Source organism: Gymnogyps californianus, chromosome 4 (genome assembly GCF_018139145.2).
Source record: "Gymnogyps californianus isolate 813 chromosome 4, ASM1813914v2, whole genome shotgun sequence".
Classification (NCBI taxonomy): domain Eukaryota; kingdom Metazoa; phylum Chordata; class Aves; order Accipitriformes; family Cathartidae; genus Gymnogyps; species Gymnogyps californianus.
The window spans coordinates 68,984,767-68,997,271 of record NC_059474.1 but is presented as its reverse complement, the minus strand read 5'-3'; the positions used below and the strand labels follow the sequence as shown (position 1 = coordinate 68,997,271).

The 12,505-nt window shown below is 45.7% G+C and overlaps 1 protein-coding gene across 1 annotated transcript in view; it reads right to left on the bottom strand.

Moving 5' to 3' along the window:
• Positions 1 to 6,063, bottom strand: part of ZNF827 (zinc finger protein 827) — a 111,131-nt gene extending 105,068 nt beyond the window's left edge. The window contains 1 exon segment of the mRNA XM_050896187.1: positions 5,979 to 6,063. Within this exon segment, the coding sequence (XP_050752144.1) occupies positions 5,979 to 6,021 (43 nt within the window). The 5' untranslated portion in view covers positions 6,022 to 6,063.
• Between the last annotated feature and the right edge of the window lie 6,442 nt (positions 6,064 to 12,505).

Genomic DNA, 12,505 nt, shown 5'->3' with positions numbered 1-12,505 from the left:
AAAGAAGTTCTCTATATGGTGCTTCATGACAAATCACATGCCTTGTGAAGCTTCATGTTAGAAACCCTTTTAACTTCCAAAAAGTCCTTTTTTGTAGGTCATGCTCTCATTATCTTGCTCTGGGATCTGGTCTGATTAAATTATAGGAAATTACTAATACTTCACTTTGAACAGCCAGCTCCTCCTGGCTCTTCTTCTTCTGCTTTTTTTTCTAAACTTAATTCCTCCTACTCCTGCCTTCTTACATGTGAAAAAGACAACAATCACTCTGTTACAAAGATTAAGTCATACTCTTTCTTCACCCGTTTTAAAATTTAAAAGTAAAAATGCATTCTGTCTGCATGTTCTTACATTTACCATTCCACTACTCTACCTGCAGGTTTTCCTGTTTGGCCAACTAAAAAGTTTGTGGTTTTGTTCTATAATCTTTTGCACCCCTGCCCCCTCTAAAATCTAATTCATAAGATCCTAAAGACTTAAATAACTTAATGAGCACAACGCTGACTCTTTGGTAGTCCAATTTATCCTCCAGTGTGATTTATTCATATTTTGTACTATCAGACAACACTAAAACATAGTCTACCATTGAATGGCTTTAGACATTGATCATTGAATGATTTTATACAAGTGACTTAGTTTGTATAATGCAAAAAAAAAAAGCATACATATTTAAAGAGACAGAGACTTTACATGTCAGAAAGAATCCCCATAAAGGGAGAAGGTATTTCTGAAAAGTCTCTGATGACTATGCTATCACAAGATGGACAAAATAAGAACAGTGTTTTCAGGTGGAGTAATGTGGATGCTACTCCATCCACCAAAAGGCTGCTGTTCATTTGAGAGGTGCATTACAGTACCACCAGGACAACCATGATGATAGCAATGAAATTATTAACCTAATCATACCAAGAATAATAATTTTCCCTACATGGATCCTCTTGTCGACAATGAGCTATATCATGATCCCTGCAGCGGTAAGAGGTTAAAAATAGTAAATAGAAAATATGTTAAAAGCTTCCCCTTGTACATGCAATGTCTGCTAGTAAGGTAATAAACGCTATTAAAAGAGAAAGATTCCTGTTCCTGGCAAAAGCCTTTTGTCTTGGAGGCAACTCGCAAATGCCGAATGATAGTAAAGGCTTTTCTGACATTGAGAAGTCTTTTGAAAAACCCATCCAACACATCCTCTCTTGCTATCAGAAAGAATCAAATGAAGCAAGCTGCAGAAATAAAAAAGGAAGCTCTAAATCACTGTTAATTTACTTGTTTGACAGTACTTTCTTTACACTGTGATGATATAATCCAGCAATAAAAAACAATGTAATAAAAAGCTTCACAGAGTTTAAGAGTTTTTTACTGTATAGAAACAGCTGAACACTTCAACACAGTATCTGGAATATCTAACACTATACCTGACCATGAAAGCAAGAAGAGTTATATCCCCTCTTTATCACATATCTAGCTTTTGATATTGAAACTGATATTGTATCAATTCTGCATCTCCTTCTTTAACAAAATAAATCCAACAGAAAATACCATTGCAGTTTGTCCTACGTTATACACATTCTTCAGAAAGAAGCAGTAGTTCAAACTTCTCAATGTAGCATCTAATTCTGCCTGATACTCTATAACAAATACAAGCTTTGTATAAATGGTATTGTGGCATTCATTCACAACTGCATTGCTTACAAGCCTCTGAGACAGAACCAAACCCCAAGGAGTATCGATTGCTACACTTAAGGCAATGTAGTGGTCTAGATCTTAAACTTTTGCTCGAGTGCCTCAAAATTTCCCAAAACTTTTACTTTTCAGGCTGAACTCTTCCAAGTCACCTTTGTGCAGTTCAGAGGAAAGAGACTTCCAGGAATTCTCAGAAAAGAAAATAATAGTTGAGGTAGAATGGAAAGTAAGGCAACAAGGAGAAGAAACACAGAGTAAAATTGTATTTATACATACATTTTTAAAGATTCTGATGCTGACTGAATAGATGAGAAAAAAATATCTAAGTGCTGAAGTAGCTAAAGGGGAAAAAACCCCCTAATAGACACACACACACACACACACTAAGGAATGAGCAAAATTCATTTAAACATTCCAGTGAAAATGAATTGACTTGACTTGTCTGAGTTAGTCACATCCAAAAGTAATCATAAGACACACATGCACTGGACAAATTTCTAACTTATGGACCTAAGTCTGTCATTGTAAACTGAGTCTACACTGCCATAGTATTTAGTTTGGGTATGAATGAGCCATTGTCTATCCAGGAACTCCTAAAGTCCTTTCCTCCTTCACTTGTATCTTAAATTAAAAAGGATGCACTTTCTCTTGTATTTCACAGAGTGCGAGTGAAGACATTCTGCTGGCATCTGTGACTAAACAGTTCCCAAAACCTGACTTCTTTACACACAGAAGCTCCACTTAAAATACACATTAATATCAGAGTCTCAAAGGGCCCATCCACCTGATTGAACCCCTGAGGTTCATCCTGCTTTGAGCAGGGGGCTAGGCCAGACGACCTCCAAAAGACCCTTCCAAACTAAATTATGTTGTAAACAACTCCAATGACTGAAAGCTCAACCTTAACTCTGCCCTTTTAAGCAGATGCCACCAAAACACAGTATTATTGCATCTAATAATATCAATCCTTTTTTTTTTCCTTCAAGCACTGAAGCCTCAGTATCTAGCAACTCCCTTGAAACTAAATTAAATTGTTGCAACAGCCTGATACATCTCTAGCAAACTCTCGTACAGACAACTTCTTCATCACAGCACGCGTTTTGGCAGTGCAGTCTTCTCTTGTGAAATTGCCTCTAAATTTACACGAGGGCTGTCCAATGAAGTCAATGGACAGAAGTATAAAATCAGGGTCCTGGTCAGCAGCAGCTGCATACTGTCACTTCAAGGATTGTGACAGCGTTCTTCAGGTGCATTTCAGGGTATGTAACAATTTGGAAGAAATTAAGTAAGGCCTAGAGATCCTGAGAACACAGCTTCCTACCTAAGCTATACTAGAGTCCACACGACTTGCCAGACTGTTACATTTGCTCAGTTACATTGTAACACTGGTAAATTAGTCTGTGTATCAACATCTTACTATTTATTTCCCAAACAATTGCAACAGAATCCAAAATATCACAGAGGGGTTCAGTAAGACGCTACATCATTTAGGTGTACTGGAGAGCATGTGTGCACCAGCAGCAACCTGTAACATAACTTAGGACTGAATCATAGGGTAATATCCACAACGGGGCAGAGTTAAGGTTGAATACAGTATTAGCCATCTTCCTGCTAGATGTGCATGGTGCACTTCACATTCTTCTGCCATCATTAATACTTCAAAACGAAATACGCACACTGTTCCTCTAAGAAATGTATTGCTAAAACCAGCAGGAATTGTAGAATAAAAATGTATTTTACACTGAGTACCCATTAAAGCAACATGCTGCTAAAAAAAAAATAAATCACTATTTATAGCATTTGCACACTGAATGCAATGGATTCCAAGGCATTTTCTGAATCTGCAGGACTGCAGGCTAGAACAGTATTCCTGCAATTCTTCCTGAATTATCCAACATATTATTATTGTCAAATAATAGCTTTTGGCCCAGTGTAATCTAGTTGTAAAAGAAATTAAAATAAATAACTCCCATTAAAAAGTAGCATTCGTGTGGGACATACAGCATGTGCGTGTTTCACACATCAGGAAAAAAACTCCCACGAATTGAACTAAAAAATTAATCCGAAAGAACTGCAAATTAGGCCGTGCATTTAAAAAAAAAAAAAAAAACAAATAAAAACAAATAAATAACACACGCACAACTCGATTTGCACAATGAAGGCAATTGTTCCTCGGCCCAGAAAAAGCCGTGACTTCCCCTGGCGCGGGCGGTCAGGAGGTCGGGGCCGAGGGGAGCCTCAGCCGCAACCCGGAGGCAGGGGCAGACGAGAGCCCGGCGCCGGAGCCGAGCCCCCGCCGCCGCTCACGGGAGCGGCACGCCCGAGCGAGCTAAAATGGAGCCCAGGTTTGATGTCAGCCCGAGAGGCAGGCGGAGGGCAGCCGCACCGGGGCGGGGGCGAGGGCAAGGTCAGCCGCCGGCCCAGCCGCAGCGCCCGCCCCGCCGCCGCCTCCCGCCCCGAGAGCCCCTTTTCGCCTCCCCGCTCCCGCACGGCTTCTGCCAAACCGGGGCGGCGGCGCTCGCCGCCCCCTCCCCCCCCCCCGAAACGCCCCTCCACGGCCACGCAAGGCCCTGCGCGCCCGGGCTTGGCCCCTGCCCCCGCCCGCCGCGCCGGGGCCGGGGCGCTGCAGAGGCGGGCGCCGCGCTCCCGCCGCCTCCCCCGTGCCAGCCGCCCCGGCCCCGGCGCTCTGCGCGGGGAATTAGCGCCGGGGCTGCCGGCTCGGCTCCTCTAGCGGGCGGACCGCGAAAGGGCTGCGCGGGGGCAAACGGCGAGAGGAGGGGAAGGGAGAAAAGAAAAAAAACAAACCACCAAAAACCCCCCAAGCAAACCCCACCGCAACTCAGGCCCTTGACTCGACGCCGGCGGGAAGGAAAAGGAGCGAGAAATATTCGCGGGGCTGCAAGTGCCGCCCGCCCCCCCCCCATCCCGCCACCCCCAGCGCCGACACCCCCAGCCCCGGCCCGTCTGCCGGTGCTGGAAGGGCGGGGGGAGCGCTGCCCCAGCCCTTTGGCCCGCATAGTGGAGGGGTGGGGGGAACGGGCCACGCTCCGCCCGCAGCGGCGCCCCCCCGGGCAGGAGCAGGAGCCGGGGTCGCGCCGGTGAACTCCCGGTGACCGAGCCCGGCTCCGGCACCTCATCTCTCGCCCTGCCCCGAGCCCGGCGCGGAGGGGCTGCAGGCACGCTCCGAGCAGATGTGCCGGAGACAGACAACCGACCCCTCCATCCACCCCCCGCTCTCCTTAAACCAACCCTGGGGCCAAGCAGGGGCAGGGTATTTTTAGGCTCCTTCCCCTCCCCTCCGCCTCCCTCTCAATAGCTGCCGAGCGCTTAATACAAGGAGAGGGGGGAGAGCAGGCGGGAGAAAAGTTAACTGTTTTGCAAAGAGGGGAGAAAATAGGCGGCGAGGGGGGAGGGAGCGAGAAGGAGCAGGGCAGGGTGAGCTGTGTCAGGGGATGTATGTGCGTGTGTGTGTGTGTGCGCACGGGGTGCCCGCAGGCGGAGGATCGGGATGCACTTTAGCCCTGTGCTCTGCTGCTCTCGTCTGGGGCAGCGCCGCCGAAGCCCGAGTCTCGCCTGGCTCGCCTGACCCTTCATTTCACTGCGGCCAGGAGGAGCCCGGAGCCCGCCGCCGCCGCCTCTCCCTGCTCTGCAGGGACCTCGCCTGCCACGGTCTGCCTCCCCGCCGCCCCCCTCCCCCGCCGCCGCCGCTACCGGCGGCCCCGGCCCCCTACGGGGTGGCCGTGGGGTCGGTGTGGGGTGCCGCCGCCGCCGCCGTCAGCCCCCTCCGCGGCCGCTGCCCGCCTCCCCCCGCTCCCGGGCCGCCCAGCCCCGCCGCAACCTTTAGCCGGGGACGGACCTCTCGGCTGGTTCCGCACAAGACGCCAGCAGCCGCTTCCCCTCTCGCCGCCCTCCCCTCCGGTGCTAGCCCCCCTCCCCACCCCAATAAAACAGACCCCCCCCTCCCTCTGGCCCCAAAGAGAAACCCACACCGCCCCCCCCTCCCCCCAGCACAAATGCACAATCACGGGCGAGGGGAGGGAGAGGGAGGAAAGGGCGAGAGACGCGAAGAAAGAAGGGGGGAAAGGAGAGAGAGAGGAAAAATTAAAAGGGCACAAGGCTGTTCATCACCAACATGGCTGCCTTAGCTCAGACCTAAAAGAGGAATAACCCAGGCTGTGTCTTTGTCAGTTTCACCTCTGTAACCCTAAACTAATGCACGAAACGACGGAGGCGGCTGCAGAGGGGAAGGAGACGGGGAGAGGAGGAAGGAGAAAATGGCAAAAAGAGGGGGCACTTACGTGAAGAGAGGCGCTTGGGCTGCTCCTGCTTCCTCCTGGGCATTTTCCCCCTTTTTTCACATTCTCCTCCTTGGTTTAACGGGAGATCAAATAAGACCGGGAGAGGGGGGCACAGACAGGCACAAAGCCGGGGCCCCCGGGGGAGCTGCTAACCGGGGCGGGTTTTCCCTCTTCGCCGGGGGAAAGGGGGCTGAAGCCGGTTTTCCCGGAGCCACCGCGAAGGGCTCCCTCTCCCCCTCTCTCTTTTCTTTTTCCTCTCCCCCCACCCCCCCCACCCCCCCCTCCCCGGTCGTGCACCTGGCTTGTCCCCGGTCGCAGTATCCCTCAGCGGCCGGGGATGTGCTCCCGGCGGGCGAGCGGGCGCCGGGCGCCGTGCCGGGGCGAGGGCTAGCGCGGCGGTGCCGAGGGCTGCGCCCCGCGCGCCTCCCGGCCCCTAACTAACACTAACGCCGGGATCAAAGGGCAGCGGCGGCGGCGGCGGCGGCGCTCACGGCTCGCCCGCGGGCGGCAGGCAGGCAGGCAGCGAGAGGCAGACAGGGACACACACACACACACACACACCCCGGCGGGCGGGCACACGCGCGCACACACACACACACAGACACACGCGCGGCCGGGCAGAGCAAAGGGGAAGGTGCCCCCGCTCCCCCGCTGCGCTCCGGGCGCGGCGCGGCGCTGCGCGCCGGCGGGGTTCAGGCGGAGGATGCGCTGCCCCAGTCCTGCACCCGATCCTAATTAGCTCTTTAAAAAAAAAAAAAAAAAAAGGGGGGGGGAGGATCTGTGGGTCTCGACCATTCGCGCTGTAATTCCCTCATTTCTGGTGGGAAAGAAAATAACAACCACCCTTTTTAAAATTAAGACGTTTTGTCTTCCTGTGTTAGAAAAGAAAAATTGTACTAGTGCAAAGCTAACCCCATAGAATTTCTTGGATGTGTTCAGCTATTCCTTCACAAAGCACAGGGGCCGGAGGGGCTCACTGGAACTGAACTTCAGTATGGGGGGGGAGAGAGTGATTAGATACAACTCCCTCCGTGCCAAATTAACTGTACAAAATAAGCAAGAAAGGAAGGTGGGCAAGTTACTATGTGGATACGCTGTTCCAGTATCAGGTTCTGACAGTTTCTAGTGCAGGTTTTAAAAAGTGGAAAGAATGCAAGCAGCATGAAAATCACAACTCCTTGAGAAGGGGGGGGGGGGGGGGGGGGGGGGGGGGGGGGGGGGGGGAGGAGGGGAGGAAATCAAGATTAGGTCACCCCTAATGGTTGATTTAACTGCTACATGATACTTCTACAGTGCACACAGCAATCTGGACTTCTGAAATTTACTTTTTTTCCTGCTGTAATGCAGGTATATGAAGCTTTATCCTGAAGCAATTCCAGTGTGCATTATGAAGCCAGGATAGCAGTTTTCATTAACTGATACATACTTTCATTACTTCACAAATCACACATCTTTCTTCAAAGACAGACATGAAGGTGGGGAAAAAAAATAAAGAGGGATTGGGTCTCACTAAAGCACAAAAGGTACTTCGTGAAAGAGAAGTGCTCTCTTTGTGACTTGCAGTCATTTGGATAAAAGTTCACACAGAGGTTGTTAATGATTTAAACTCTAAAACCTGTTACTACAATTGAAGTAAGATGGTTTGAAGCACGGTTGTTTCATATAGCTCTCTCTTTGTGTAAGGAAACTTTGAACTTGGCAGAATACATAATTGAAATCATGAGTCAGATGTTGCAAAAATTCAAAAAATGCATTATTCTAGCATGTATACCTGTTAGAATTTTTTTGCTTTTGACAACCTGACTCATCATTTTATCACATCATTTTTTACCCTAACTTCAAAATACTTTTTTTTTTTAAATAAACAACTTTCTAGGAAAACACAAAAGAGCAATCCTCTTAATCACCTCAAGTTAGAATGGTTTCAAATAACATTATACCCATTTTACAGCCATGATTCTACAGAAAAAAAAAACAACTAAATAAGATTTAAAAGATTATATACATACGAGAATCTCAGGTTCACTAGCATGCATGTGCAATTCTGAGTTTTAAAATCACATGTACAGAGTACACTTCTACTGAGACAAAATAGAGTCCTCCTGACTTCAGCTGGTTTATCATCTCACAATACAGGTAAAATATTTCATTTTCATGGAGAGATTTACTTATTTTTAATCCAGAAGTAAAAACCAAAATGTATAACTGACAGAAACAGGGCTGGAGATTTTTGGGGGTGGAGGTGATTCCAAACAGCTACCTTACACTTACTCATGATCAAGAGTACGAGAGTCAGAATTCCCTCAGAATATTTAGGTCCTGTCTTTTCCTTCAGTTCTCCAGATTATGCTGGTTTTGGAGATTTGTATAGCATTAGTAATGATAACGAAAAACGTCACAGGCATTCTTTACTATTGCTCACAAACCTCAATTTTGACACGCCTGGGACTAGCAACAGAACTTTGTTCCCTAATAAGAGTTGCAGTGCTTAACCCTTCTTAATTATTTTTTAAATACACTCTAACGGCAATTGTGTTGAACTAAGCCAGCTTTGTGAGCAGCGGCTTTCTGTCTGTCCGAATGATCCTATCTGTGCAGGAGGCCGCACAGTAGCCGTTTCAGAAAGGGAAAGAGTACTGGCCCTGTGCTACGACCCACTGCTGCTGTGGCAGCCCTTCTTCAGGTGCTCTAGGAGAACGCGATGTAGGAAATACTGCGTTCCACATCATCACTCCTTCCACCCTCTATTCCTCATGCATTTCTAGCATAAATTAATGTTGACATTGTCAGCATTAATTTACAATATGCTGTGTGGTTTTTCTTCCCCTCCATCATCTGAAACCCCCTTTAGGGGAGCTGAGGTGGCTGCAGCAAAGACACTACAGGAACACAGCTCTTTGAAAGGGCCATGGGGACTGGCAAGCAACAGAGCAGCACTAAATCTCTCTGAGGGTGACCTTGGCTTCGATAGACATCCCAACAGTTTGCCTAAGAGTTTAGTGGGCCAAGCCTTAAGCCTGTTCTGCAGTGAAAGAAATCCCAATGGTTGAATGAATTACCAGGGAGAAACTTTATATACTCTAGCTTTGAAGAGTTTCTAATCCCACGCCTGGAAATACTCTCTATGGAAACAACTTGGTTCTTCATATCTATCCTGGTTAATTGCGTTATTCCACATATTGTCCTAGTCAATACATTGTATCCAGCCATCACATCGAAATCAAAGACACATCAGTCCTAACTTTACGTTCTTTTGTACATTGGTTTAAGGAAGATGACTAAGGGCATAATGCCATTTTAAAAATAATCTTCCATTATATGTTTGATGGTATAGTAGGAAAAAGAATGAAGTCAGCTGACCATACTTTTGAACACTTCTAGTCCAAACACAAGAAAATAGTTGCAAGTCTTCCACAGATAACATAATATAAATAATGCATTGCTTCTGCAGGTCCTGCTATTAATAAGTAATGATTGTATGGCACCTTCCAAACACCAAACCTAGTTACACATATGAATTAAGTTCAGCCTCAGAAACCACTTTTGAACTAAGTAAATATTTTCTTCACTTACACATGAGAAAAATGAAACAAATTGAGTAAATAAGATTTTACACAGTAATAAATGATGTAACATTCTTAAAACCTTTGCAGGGTGTCCAGCATCCAAACTATCTTCATGTAATGTACCAAATACTTGAAAAGGTCACTAAACAGAAACTTAAAAATTAGCTGACATCCTTGCTTTATTCTTTGGAACTTTAAAGAGTTCTGTTCCCAGGCTCAGATTTTTTTTAAAAAAGTGTACTGAGTGGAAAAACGGGACCATTTTAACCAATTCTTGGGCCCCAAACCCAACTATGGTATTAGGCCACCTCTGCTTAAAGTACAGCCTACCAAAATGATGGTCAGGTCAGCTCTGTGTCCCTAAGCATGCAGAGGAGCACTGTTCAGGCTCCACGGGCTCTCTTTAATGGTACTCCTATCTTTAGATAAATTTCCTATTGAACATAGAAGATATTTGCCTATAGCCTCTTGTATCTTCAGTATCTAATATGAGGCACACTGTTTTTCATCGAAATTACCCTCTCTCTCCCATACCTCTTGGAGGGGTACCCTCAATGGCCTAAACTCCTCTTTTTTTCTATTTTAATTGATGTCAATATTTCTATGCTCAGCAGTAACTATGAATCAATCCTGCAAACAAGATTTGATTACAAACTTCTCTTTGCTCTAAAGCGTTTAAGAGGCAAACACAAGGGGATGAACAAATCCATAGGATAACAGCTCATGGATACCATCATCCATGTTTGCAAATGCTCTGTAAACAAGTAACATTAAGTAACGGATTTGTAATAATAATTAATAACGACCAGTTAGTGACTGGTAAGGCCACCAACCGGTTTCACAAAGGCCAGTAAACAATGAGCAGAAGTAATTACTATCTGATGATTATTACCTTGGGACAGATAATAAACAATTACAAAGTGGGAGGTGGAGTTGCATAACCAGTGGATCCTGAACGACAGACAGGCTTTAGCTGTTGTAAAAGGCAACCAAGTTCTCTTTCCCCAAAGTTTTTAACCTCTTCCTTCTTAAAATGAAAGGAAAATGAAAGGGCCACAGTCGGTGAACTATCACAGCAACCTAGACAAGAACTCTTTTTACAACCCTTGAAATCACTGGCAGTGCTCTCCCAACTCTTTAGATGCCTATGCCATGCTTGTGAACAGAGAGCATACTGAATCGGGAATGTTCTTCAAGACTAAGATTCTCGTGAATTGCACTACAATCTTGCAGCCTCAGAGTGGAGAGCCATCAAGAAGGAGGAGTGCAATATATCCTGCATCTCTTAGCTTAACCACAACTGGTTTTCTCAGAATCTTGTCTAAATCCTGCCAAACAAACTAGTCATAATCGTTTTATAATAATTTCAACACAAGATACTTCTAGTTGAAATGCAAATTTAACATGTTAATACTTCTTCAGAAGAACAATGGTGTTTATATTTTTCACCTGTTAGTATAGCACCCTACCTAGGAAAGGTGATATAGCTCCTAATTTCAATTTAAAAAAAAAAATCAATACTTAAAGCTGCTAGCCTTAAACCCATGCTGATATATAATTCTAGATTTTGCAGGCCAGAAATACATTGTCTATAGGTCCGGAGAGGGATAACATTAGTGTCCACATCTTTTTGTTGCTACTCAAACACTATGGGATGTTTCTTCAGATTTACCAAGGAGGTCTCGTGATTCTTATCTTACCATAAACGCAGTTGGCTTGTCAATTCCGTAATTCTCTGTACCACCTCTTCACACCCTTTTTTTGTAAGCACATTGTGCAAAAAAACTCACTTGAGCCTATGACTATTAGACTTAAGTCTACAGATACTTGAAATGCAGAATTTCTCCCCCAAATCTGAGCCAGCAACATCTTACCCAGTACAGATTAAATATAGAAAAAATAAATTAATATTTTACAACATAAAATACTATGCAACTTCTGAACTGATGAGGAGAATTTGTTTAGTCAACTGGGGACTGGAACACTTAGCTCAGGGCTATTACAGTTACAAATGTGGAAATAAAAAAGGATAAATATCTGCTCCAATCCTGATCTTTTTGCACCATTTTCCATTCTCCATTTAAATGCATAGAAATCAATAACTTTTTACCCCATCCTAAGAATGGTTTAAGTTAAATTAGAGTGAGACCCAGAGGAATCCCTCTGTCATTTTGTTTCCACTTAACATTTTGTTAGTCACTGGTTAATTGAAGGTTTAGGCACATGCTCATTAGCAAACACCTGCCATGGTTTAAGACATTACCATCCTCCTGGAGAAGCTAACTGCTTCCACCCCCAAACTGGGAAAAGAGAATGCGTTTGGCCTCCTCATCTGCTTCAGTGTGAAGTCTTGCAGCTTAGTTAAGTAGCAAGGCAATAGCATTTTAAGCCACAGCTGTTTGCTAAATGAAAGTGTGTCTAAGTTCTTAAACACCGTGTTACATATACATTGAGAGGCAGAGTCTCTGCTACACCAGCGAGGTGGCAAATTCCTCAGGGAAATCAGTTCTGGTTTCTCAATTCACTAGCTAGTTTTCTGTTAAAACACTAGAGTAATACTGAGACTGCGCTGGACCCCAAGAACTGGCAAGATCCCAAGGAGCTTGTCTACCATCTAGGGCTGTGCATTTACCCAACTCATCTCTCTCTCTGACATAGCACCTTATCAGAAATCCAGGAGGAAGGCAGGCACAAAAGTGGATGTTAGCGATACTGATGCCAACTATGCCCTCTTTGCAATACCTTAACAGCTTAAAGAAGGGTGAGATAGAACAGAAGGGCAATTGGGAGACAAGAAAACATGGCGGTGCTGAGATGCTACGTTCCCAGGGAAAAGAAACACATTAAGGTAAGGGAGAGGAGGAGTATGTGGAGACCAAGCTTCTAGCAGACTTCACCTGCCTGGTGTGATGAATTTCATATGGCATTCAGCTATGCTTCACCATGCTGCATGTCCTCAGT